The following is an 11813-nucleotide window of genomic DNA, read 5'->3' as shown; positions in this document are numbered from 1 at the left end:
CAAGCCTTGTTGACATTATGTCTAATTATCTATCTGGACAGCCAGGGAAGGGTTACCCATGTGGCTGAAGACTCAATGTCTAACTGTGAGTTCATTATTCTCAGAATTTCTGATGTTATCTGTTTTTTAAGTATTTCAAGTTTAGAAACTCAGTGCTTCTTGCTTGTGTTCGATTAGATGCCATGAAGGCAAGAGTACTAACAACCTTTAGCATCTTAATAAATGGGAATTTTTAAGTACCATTTGCCATATTATTTTTATTTTCATTCAGCTTTTAAAATGTTTTGATCAAAACAAAGGAGTGAATTCTTGATCACAGATGCTTGGACTAAGTCCTGAATTGTGTATGATGTTACAAAAAGGGGAGAAGGTCAACATCGAGTGTGACATCAGTGAGTTTCCAGAAGGTGGTTTAAAAAGCTGAAGATGGTAAAATTTGTCTCAAAGTACGTAAAATGTAACTGTTGCCTTAGAATGAGACATGTGTAATATTCTGTCTTTTAAAATATATTTATAAAATGAAAGGGTACTAGTATATTCTTATTTCTGAAAAACCTATACATATGAATTTTCTAAATTTTTACTGAAAATATATTTTTTAAATTTTAGTGAAATGTATAAAAACAACATATTCTATTTACTGAATGGAGTTATCATTATTATTACTAAAATTTCTCCTAAGTGTATTTTTTCCCCTCGAGAAGTTCAATGGGTTTTTCTTTTATAAACTCTTTTCTTACAATTAATCATTTTATTTGTTTACATTTCAAATGATAGCCCCTTCTGGGTTATCCCTCCAAAAATCCCCAGTCTCCCCCTCCCCTGCTCTATCCTCCCCTTTGCCTCTAAGAGGGTGCTTCACCCACTCACCCACTCCCACCTTACTGTTCAAGCATCCTACTATGCTGGGGCATGAAGCCTTCACAGGACTAAGGGTGTCCCCTTGTATTGATGCTAAATAAGGCCCTCCTCTGCTACATATGCATCTGGAGCCATGGGTTCCTCCATGTACACATTGGTTGGAGGATTAGTCCCTGGGAGCTCTGGGTGGATGGTTGGTTGATATTGTTCTTCCAAGGGGTTGCAACCCCCGTCAGCTCCTTCAGTCCTTCCCCTAGCTTTACTATTGGGGTCTCTAGGCTCAGTCTGGTGGTTGGCAATGAGTAAGTCTGTATTGGTCAGGTGCTGGCAGAACCTCTCAGGGAAGAGACATACCAGGCTCTTTTGCCCAGAGTATGTTCAGGAAATCTCAACTTGCTTCTACTTTTACTGGTAATTTTCCATTTACTAATAGCTGATCAGCCCTCCTTTATTCCTAACTCAGCACTAAATTGTTTAAAGAAACTATCTTAGAATTGCCTAGTTACTAGCATTTATGCAAAAGGAAAATGTGTATGCATACTAAATATTCTAAAGTTTTATAAAATAGAATTACCTTGCAACAACTAATGCTGGGATACACAATGCTGGAATAGACAAAATTCTCTCTCTTACGACACACAACCTTAGATCACCCAATAGCTCTCAAAGGAATTGTTCATTGATTCACTCTGAGTCATCAGTAATACATCCATTGGTATCACATTACGGAAAGAAAGAAAAGCACTTCCCTTTGGAGTCTTTTAACCAAGAGTGAATTAGGTTTGAATACTTTTCTTCATGCTCCCTGTATTTTCTGTCGTCTGTTGCATGAATCTGAATCTGCCTACCTGAGGACTCTGTCCTTGTATCTCTGTGTCTTTACTGAACAGCATAGCAAACATAACCTTGAAAGGAATGGGATACTTTTAAGAAGTGTTCTAGAGTTTTACAAGAGATTGAATCACTGGCTCCAACTTATCACAGCTGATTAGGACAACAAAGAGTACCAAAAATATCATTAGTTATCAATTAATATCTGTTTGTGATTACTTTCAATCTTTATGGTGAGTTTAGGAAATTGCTTTCAACCTCTGTGTTTACTACTTTCAACAAATGATACATACACCTGTGTTGACTGTGTCAGGAGCATAGAAGGGTATATAATTTAAGATTAGAGCCATGTGTTAACTTAGGTTGTAAAAGTTGATTATATGGGAAATCCAAAGCAAATGATGTTAATTTTTTTCTAAAGTCAGGTTGAACAAACAGGTTTAGTACATGGAAGTTTAGTAGTCTTAAGGATTAAGTAACCTCAAGGTGTATCATTAACTCTGCCTGACTGTGATGTCTAGGAAAAGTTCCAGTCTCTTAATGTGAGAGATATTTTTAGAATATTGCATTGCTCTACTCACTGTCTTTCTTTCTAAAGGGTTGGGATAAAAGAGAAGCAGAGTTTTATTTTCCAACAAGAAAGCGTATCCTGACATACAGACTGGTAGAAATCCAACCACATCTAGGGAATGTTGAGACATAGAGATGCAGCTCCCAGGCAGGATTAAGTAAGGACTGGTGACGGGTGCAAGTAGCGGCTGGAATGATGCCCTTGAGAAGAAAATGTTTTTCTCACTTGACCTTAAACTATGTTTTGCTGTGTCCTGTTTCTTTGGAAGTGATTCTTATGCTCTCTTGGTTATGGTGAGTATATTTGATAATAAGAAGAGGGGTGATTTGTTATATGAATATTTTGATAAGAAACCTTTGTTTAGTCTTATTTCTTTCTTTAGTCTTGCCTCAGTTGTTCCTGGTATCATGGGAAAAATTATCTTATGGTATCTGGCCAAAATGGAAATTGAGGTAATGCATATTCATATCTATATAAGGATTAATAAAGCTTGCAACTGCGTGCAGTTGCTTTTGCCTTTGCTCTGCATCCCCTGTGTCCTGGTGATATGTGACCATACCCAGGCCCCCCAACTAGATGTTGACAAGAGAATAGGACCAGTACCAGATAAGATTATATATACAAATGGCCACACGTTCTTGGCCCATGCGTAGTGCGTGATAAACTCAGTTTAGAAGATGGCTATGTCTAGATGCTTTATAGACTGGATAAAGTGAACGGCTGACAATGATATTGTATTCTCTATTTTTTAAAGGAAAATAAAATACATATCATGTAACATGAATTAGGTAATGCAAGGGTTTTTTTATAATTAATAAAGAGGATTACATAAAAAGTGTAAAGAAAGTATTCTATCCAACCTTAATTATAGAGGTCTTAGCATATAGGCTTCAACTAGAGCACCCAGGATATAAACACAAAAATATACAGAAAACCATTTCTAAGATACAGACTAGAGCTATAAGTCTTCAAAGCTAAACAAACAAAATAAGAATGAACTATTGATCATTTGTGGATATAAAGCTTGAGGTAGTGGATAAGAAATCATTAATATACTAGTGTAAAGGTCACAATTCAGAGACAGGAGGCAACTCCCTTTCAAGTTTCCACTGTGTTCTTAGGCAAGCAAGGATAAGAAGGAAGTGGAATTGAGGTTGTACTAACCTCTCACTATAGATTAATTATTATTAACTATAAATGTGAATGGCCTATATTGTTTACAATAAGTGTATGGGATTATGACTTAATACTTACCAACAAAATCAAATGATGAGACCTTTTGTAAGAAGCAAAAAAAAAAAATTCTTGAAGTGTCAATACTAATCTAGTCTTTTCACATAGCCAGACACTTTGTAAGAAACAAAAGCAAAACAATAATAATAAAGCCAAAGATTGTTTTGTTACAGTCCCTCATAGTATGATTTAACTCTGCCCGTATTTTGGCCTCAACCCTTATTTTTATTCTCTTTTCATTCAGGTAAGAACTAACCAATAACAATTATATAACAAATAGATAAGGGAATATATGAATAAATAAAATGACCTAAGAACAGAGCTCAGTGATAGAGTACATGCCTATAATGCCTAAATAAATAAATAAATAAACAAACAAATAAATAAACAAATAAAGGAAAAAACAAAAATCTGGGTTCAAACATCGGACAAAAGAATAAGTAGGTATGCAAACATTAAAATGATTATACTTACAAAGGTTTGTTATTCAAAACTTTAATGCACTGAGAAAATCTATAATTCACAGTACTCTGCTATCGAATCCTACAGCTACTCCTTCAGCCACAATGTAAGCAACATTATCACGTTGGTCCCCAAGCAAAGAATGCCATCCATAGGGATGCCATGGTGGATGGCTCCACCATGAGTTACAAGATTTTTAGTTTTTGAGTAGCCTAGGATCAGAATGAGGGTCTAGGAGTTAGACAGACCCCTGACAGTATTTTTGTTGTTTTTCCTTTTTTTTTTAATTTTTGAGAGAGAAGGAAAATGAATTTAAGTGGGCAGTGGGATTGTTAGGATCTAGCGAGAATTAAGGAAGAGGCAAATGACCAAAATATGATGCATGACAAATGTAGAGGTGAATGTTAGCAGCGAACCATTGAACTGAGAACAAACCCCCACTGGAGGAGTTAGAGAAAGGATTGAAGGAACTAAATGGGGTTTGCAACCCCATAAGAACAACAATACCAACCCACCAGAGCTCCTAGGGACTAAACCACCACCCAAAGAGTACACATAGACAGACCCATGGCTCCAGCTGTATATGTAGCAGAGGTTGGCCTCATTGAGCACCAATGGGAGGAGAAGCCCTTGGTCCTGCCAAGGCTAGATGCCCCAGTTTAGGGGAATGTCAGGACAGGGATGTGGAAAGTGGAGTGGTTGGGGAAGGGGACCAACCTTATAGAATGTGGAGTGGGATGGAATAGGGGGCTCATGGACAGGAAACCTGGAAAGGGAATAACATTTGAAATGTAAATAAAAATATCCAATAACAAAAATAAATTAAAAATTCTATTCAGTAAAAATATTTTTTGAAAATCAAAAAGAATTCATGCTGTAATATCTGTAACACTAGAGAAACAGAAAAGTTCATTTTTATTAGATAAGTTTCATCTCACAATACACTAAGTTCGTGTGGTTGTTCTTAAACAATATGATAGGCTTGTGACATTGACTCTAGGAGATCCTAACATACATCAATAATACTCATATTATGTGTCTTCCCAGAGGTCTAACATATTGTTATTCATCACTTCATTTCTATAGACTATATTTAGAAGTCATGGTTTCCCTATCTGAGGAAAGAGAGAGGAGAATGCCTACAAGATAGAAGAATGGAATACACTAGAAGTTAATCATTATATTACATGTCTACATTTGTTTCCTGTCTGAAACAGAACAACTTATTTGAAAATAGGACTAAAGCAGATGGTTGCAGGCTTCTTGTGGTTAGAATTAATATAATGTCACTCCGGACTTTCCCAAATCTAAAAAAGACCTAGTTCTTTTTCTTTCTATTACCCTTTTTCTTCCTTTCTCTCAAACAAAATTTTCTACACATAAACAACATTTAGTGATGACGAACGTCAGAGTTACAACACAGACCAGTAGGAACCCGATCACATCCAGAGAGTGGTACTGAAACCAGCTGAGGTCATGTGCAGCCACAGGAAGGTGCTTGGCTCCTTTGTGACGCATGACAAACTCAATCCAGAAGACGGCTCTGTCCAGGGGCTTCACTGGCTGATCATTGTGGAGTCTTGATAACTGCATGGCATTCTCCTTATAGCTAAAAGATGAACACACAAAACTATTTTGTTGCTTCTTTATGGAACATCTGATACTTTATGCAAACCGCAGGTCATATATAAGTTCAGGAATTGGTTAATACTTTCTTAGACTTTGTTGGTTTCAGAGATCTTCAGGAATTTAAAGGAAATATCGTGGAAGCAATCTGTTCCCAAGACAATGTGGTCTAATGCAGACATAAAAAAATGTAATATCCAGTATTAAATCAATACTCTCATCTTTTTGAAATAATTTTGATACCAAGCAACTATAGTGCTCAAGATTGTTTAAGATAAAAATAGGGAAAGATGCATGAATATATGACCACTAGCATGTAGGTAATTCATGTTACTGACCCAGAGAACGTGTAGTCAGCATAAGTCAGTCAATTTAGAGTTCAGAGATCTTTCATTCCTTTAATGTGTTGAGGGCTCGGAGGTTCTTGTACTCACACAAAGCACTAAAAGAACTAGGAATGTTAGTTACACAGGGGAGTCTCCTCCAGAGAGGAGATAAAATCAAATACCTGAATTCCATCCAGAAAGCTGAGAGTGGGGGTTGCTAACAACCTGGCGACCATTTTGGTATCTGTGGTGGCAGATCTCACCTTAGTGCCTCAGAATGGTTATTTCAGATTCTTCCCTCCTTAGACCACTACTGCTCCTTAGGGTAGAAGTCACATATACATGTAGCCTGCTGCCTTCTATGCTATTGGCCATAGACCATACTGAATTCTAGGTCTTTTACCTATAGATCTGACTCTCATTGTAGCCCCATGCTATGGGTATGCCTTGTTCTTGGCCCAGTGTAAAAACAAAACTAGAAAAAAAAAACCTGAAAAAAGCCTTGTGGGTTTTTTTTTTTATTTCACTAAACTACAGACAGAGTCAAAATATAGTTTTATAGGGTCATCCAGCTGAATTTCAGGCAAACGGTATTGGTGATAAAATACTAATATTCCGAAGTTGTTTTTCCAACAAGATATTTTTGCTTACACTCAGTGATTAAATTTCAAATTTACATGTATTTGGTAGAAAAGGTTGTGATTCTAAACTAAAGTTCCTAGTCTTATAAGCAAGGTAAGACCATGCACAATTTATTTCACATTTTAGTTACTAAATGTTTAGTCATAAAACTGTGAAAATATCCTGAACAATTAACACAATTAACACATTTACAGTTTTAATGTACCCTCTTTTGCCTCTTTTCCTTGTCTTTACATGTATAGTGTATGTGAAGTGTGGGTAGTATATACACATGGAGAGGTCAGAAGACACTCACTAGGTTTTAGTCCTTAAATTCTCTCTTATTTAAGATGGATCTGTTGTTTACTGCTGTGCACAGCAGCCTAGCTGGTCTGCTTTTACCCATTCTTCTGTCTCTACATCTCATTCTGCTGTAGAAGCCCAGGGATTACAGGCAAAAGCTAGAAGACTGAGGATCTGAACTCAGGTCTACATACATGCACAGCAAGAGCTTACACTGTGCCTCCCTTCCCAATTCCCTATTGAAAATTGTAGTTTTATAGAATCAGATAATGGAACAAAAACACTATGCCCTATGTTCTCAAGTCGTCTTAGACATACTATTTGGCTTAGTGTTAACATCAGGTTATTTTAAGTTAAGTACTATTTTAGTCCATACATATTCAAACACACACACACACACACACACACACAGAAACTTTCTAAAATTATTTACATCATATTTTTTATACATCAATAGATTTAAAATGATGGACTAAATGACTATTGTATGCATTAATGTTTATTATAATCATAAAATCTAGCCACTCAGATAGTTAATAAAGTTGAATCAAATTACCATCAACTAAAAACTTGGTAATAGTCTAATGTAAAATATATATTAACATTTATGCAAAAAAGTAGCTTATCCTAAGAAATATCGATAGTCCTAACCCTAATGTGATCTTCTGAAATATACCTTTCTTATAGCCAAAATATTATAACACACTTACTCAGCTATAACTGTTACATAATAAGCAATTGTTTTTTTTTTTTTTTCTATTAACTTGAGTATTTCTTATATACATTTCGAGTGTTATTCCCTTTCCCGGTTTCCGGGGAAACATCCGCCTCCACCCTCCCCTTCCTTATGGGTGTTCCCCTCCCAACCCTCCCCCCATTGCTGCCCTCCCCACTAGACTAGTTCACTGGGGGTTCAGTCTTAGCAGGACCCAGGGCTTCCCCTTCCACTGGTGCTCTTACTAGGATATTCATTGCTACCTATGGGGTCAGAGTCCAGGGTCAGTCCATGTATAGTCTTTAGGTAGTGGCTTAGTCCCTGGAAGCTCTGGTTGCTTGGCATTGTTGTACTTTTGGGGTCTCGAGCCCCTTCAAGCTCTTCCAGTTCTTTCTCTGATTCCTTCAATAGGGGACCTATTCTCAGTTCAGTGGTTTGCTGCTGGCATTCGCCTCTATATTTGCTGTATTCTGGCTGTGTCTCTCAGGAGCGATCTACATCCGGCTCCTGTCGGTCTGCACTTCTTTGCTTCATCCATCTTGTCTAATTGGGTGGCTGTATATGTATGGGCCACATGTGGGGCAGGCTCTGAATGGGTGTTCCTTCAGTCTCTGTTTTAATCTTTGCCTCTCCCTTCCCTGCCAAGGGTATTCTTTTTCCTCATTTAAAGAAGGAGTGAAGCATTCACATTTTGATCATCCGTCTTGAGTTTAGTTTGTTCTAGGGATCTAGGGTAATTCAAGCATTTGGGCTAATAGCCACTTATCAATGAGTGCATACCATGTATGTCTTTCTGTGATTGGGTTAGCTCACTCAGGATGATATTTTCCAGTTCCAACCATTTGCCTACGAATTTCATAAACTCGTTGTTTTTGATAGCTGAGTAATATTCCATTGTGTAGATGTACCACATTTTCTGTATCCATTCCTCTGTTGAAGGGCATCTGGGTTCTTTCCATTTTCTGGCTATTATAAATAAGGCTGCGATGAACATAGTGGAGCACGTGTCTCTTTTATATGTTGAGACATGTTTTGTGTATATGCCCAAGAGAGGTATAGCTGGATCCTCAGGCAGTTCAATGTCCAATTTTCTGAGGAACCTCCAGACTGATTTCCAGAATGGTTTTACCAGTCTGCAATCCCACCAACAATGGAGGAGTGTTCCTCTTTGTCCACATCCTCGCCAGCATCTGCTGTCCCCTGAGTTTTTGATCTTAGCCAATCGCACTGGTGTGAGGTGAAATCTCAGGGTTGTTTTGATTTGCATTTCCCTTATGACTAAAGATGTTGAACATTTCTTTAGGTGTTTCTCAGCCATTCGGCATTCCTCAGCTGTGAATTCTTTGTTTAGCTCTGAACCCCATTTTTTAATAGGGTTATTTGTTTCCCTGCGGTCTAACTTCTTAAGTTCTTTGTATATTTTGGATATAAGGCCTCTATCTGTTGTAGGATTGGTAAAGATCTTTTCCCAATCTGTTGGTTGCCGTTTTGTCCTAACCACAGTGTCCTTTGCCTTACAGAAGCTTTGCAGTTTTATGAGATCCCATTTGTCGATTCTTGATCTTAGAGCATAAGCCATTGGTGTTTAGTTCAGGAAATTTTTTCCAGTGCCCATGTGTTCCAGATGCTTCCCTAGTTTTTCTTCTATTAGTTTGAGTGTGTCTGGTTTGATGTGGAGGTCCTTGATCCACTTGGACTTAAGCTTTGTACAGGGTGATAAGCATGGATCGATCTGCATTCTTCTACATGTTGCCCTCCAGTTGAACCAGCACCATTTGCTGAAAATGCTATCTTTTTTTCCATTGGATGGTTTTGGCTCCTTTGTCAAAAATCAAGTGACCATAGGTGTGTGGGTTCATTTCTGGGTCTTCAATTCTATTCCATTGGTCTATCTGTCTGTCTCTGTACCAATACCATGCAGTTTTTATCACTATTGCTCTGTAATACTGCTTGAGTTCAGGGATAGTTATTCCCCCTGAAGTCCTTTTATTGTTGAGGATAGCTTTAGCTATCCTGGGTTTTTTGTTATTCCAGATGAATTTGCAAATTGTTCTGTCTAACTCTTTGAAGAATTGGATTGGTATTTTGATGGGGATTGCATTGAATTTGTAGATTGCTTTTGGTAAAATGGCCATTTTTACTATATTAATCCTGCCAATCCATGAGCATGGGAGATCTTTCCATCTTCTGAGGTCTTCTTCAATTTCTTTCCTCAGTGTCTTGAAGTTCTTATTGTACAGATCTTTTACTTGCTTGGTTAAAGTCACACCAAGGTACTTTATATTATTTGGGTCTATTATGAAGGGTGTCGTTTCCCTAATTTCTTTCTCGGCTTGTTTCTCTTTTGTATAGAGGAAGGCAACTGATTTATTTGAGTTAATTTTATACCCAGCCACTTTGCTGAAGTTGTTTATCAGCTTTAGTAGTTCTCTGGTGGAACTTTTGGGATCACTTAAATATACTATCATGTCATCTGCAAATAGTGATATTTTGACCTCTTCTTTTCCGATCTGTATCCCTTTGATCTCCTTTTGTTGTCTGATTGCTCTGGCTAGAACTTCAAGAACTATATTGAATAAGTAGGGAGAGAGTGGGCAGCCTTGTCTAGTCCCTGATTTTAGTGGGATTGCTTCAAGTTTCTCTCCATTTAGTTTAATGTTAGCAACTGGTTTGCTGTATATGGCTTTTACTATGTTTAGGTATGGGCCTTGAATTCCTATTCTTTCCAGGACTTTTATCATGAAGGGGTGTTGAATTTTGTCAAATGCTTTCTCAGCATCTAATGAAATGATCATGTGGTTCTGTTCTTTCAGTTTGTTTATATAATGGATCACGTTGATGGTTTTCCGTATATTAAACCATCCCTGCATGCCTGGGGTGAAGCCTACTTGATCATGGTGGATGATTGTTTTGATGTGCTCTTGAATTCGGTTTGCCAGAATTTTATTGAGTATTTTTGCGTCGATATTCATAAGGGAAATTGGTCTTAAGTTCTCTTTCTTTGTTGTGTCTTTGTGTGGTTTAGGTATAAGAGTAATTGTGGCTTCGTAGAAGGAATTCGGTAGGGCTCCATCTGTTTCAATTTTGTGGAATAGTTTGGATAATATTGGTATGAGGTCTTCTATGAAGGTTTGATAGAATTCTGCACTAAACCCGTCTGGACCTGGGCTCTTTTTGGTTGGGAGACCTTTAATGACTGCTTCTATTTCCTTAGGAGTTATGGGGTTGTTTAACTGGTTTATCTGTTCCTGATTTAACTTCGATACCTGGTATCTGTCTAGGAAATTGTCCATTTCCTGAAGATTTTCAAATTTTGTTGAATATAGGTTTTTATAGTAAGATCTGATGATTTTTTGAATTTCCTCCGAATCTGTAGTTATGTCTCCCTTTTCATTTCTGATTTTGTTAATTTGGACACACTCTCTGTGTCCTCTCGTTAGTCTGGCTAAGGGTTTATCTATCTTGTTGATTTTCTCAAAGAACCAACTTTTGGTTCTGTTGATTCTTTCTATGGTCCTTTTTGTTTCTACTTGGTTGATTTCAGCTCTGAGTTTGATTATTTCCTGCCTTCTACTCCTCCTGGGTGTATTTGCTTCTTTTTGTTCTAGAGCTTTTAGGTGTGCTGTCAAGCTGCTGACATATGCTCTTTCCTGTTTCTTTCTGCAGGCACTCAGCGCTATGAGTTTTCCTCTTAGCACAGCTTTCATTGTGTCCCATAAGTTTGAGTATGTTGTATCTTCATTTTCATTAAATTCTAAAAAGTTTTTAATTTCTTTCTTTATTTCTTCCTTGACCAGGTTATCATTGAGTAGAGCATTGTTCAATTTCCACGTATATGTGGGCATTCTTCCCTTATTGTTATTGAAGACCAGTTTTAGGCCGTGGTGGTCCGATAGCACGCATGGGATTATTTCTATCTTTCTGTACCTGTTGAGGCCCGTTTTTTGACCAATTATATGGTCAATTTTGGAGAAAGTACCATGAGGAGCTGAGAAGAAGGTATATCCTTTTGCTTTAGGATAGAATGTTCTATAAATATCCGTTAAGTCCATTTGGCTCATGACTTCTCTTAGTCTGTCGACATCACTGTTTAATTTCTGTTTCCATGATCTGTCCATTGATGAGAGTGGGGTGTTGAAATCTCCCACTATTATTGTGTGAGGTGCAATGTGTGTTTTGAGCTTTAGTAAGGTTTCTTTTACGTATGTAGGTGCCCTTGTATTTGGGGCATAGATATTTAGGATTGAGAGTTCATCTTGGTGGA

The 11813-nt window shown here is 37.5% G+C and overlaps 1 protein-coding gene across 1 annotated transcript in view; it reads right to left on the bottom strand.

Annotated features, from left to right (window-relative positions):
* Positions 1-4249: 4249 nt before the first annotated feature.
* The window catches only part of LOC134478834 (UDP-glucuronosyltransferase 2B2), a 35158-nt gene continuing 27594 nt past the window's right edge, over positions 4250-11813 (bottom strand). Inside the window, exon 6 of the mRNA XM_087582136.1 lies at positions 4250-5567. Within this exon, the coding sequence (XP_087438262.1) occupies positions 5318-5567 (250 nt within the window). The 3' untranslated portion in view covers positions 4250-5317. The remainder of the gene's footprint in view (positions 5568-11813) is intronic.

Source organism: Rattus norvegicus, chromosome 14 (assembly GCF_021556685.1).
Source record: "Rattus norvegicus strain SHRSP/BbbUtx chromosome 14, alternate assembly SHRSP_T2T, whole genome shotgun sequence".
Classification (NCBI taxonomy): Eukaryota; Metazoa; Chordata; class Mammalia; order Rodentia; family Muridae; genus Rattus; species Rattus norvegicus.
Note: the sequence above shows the minus strand (reverse complement) of the source record. Positions and strands in the feature narration are given on the sequence as shown.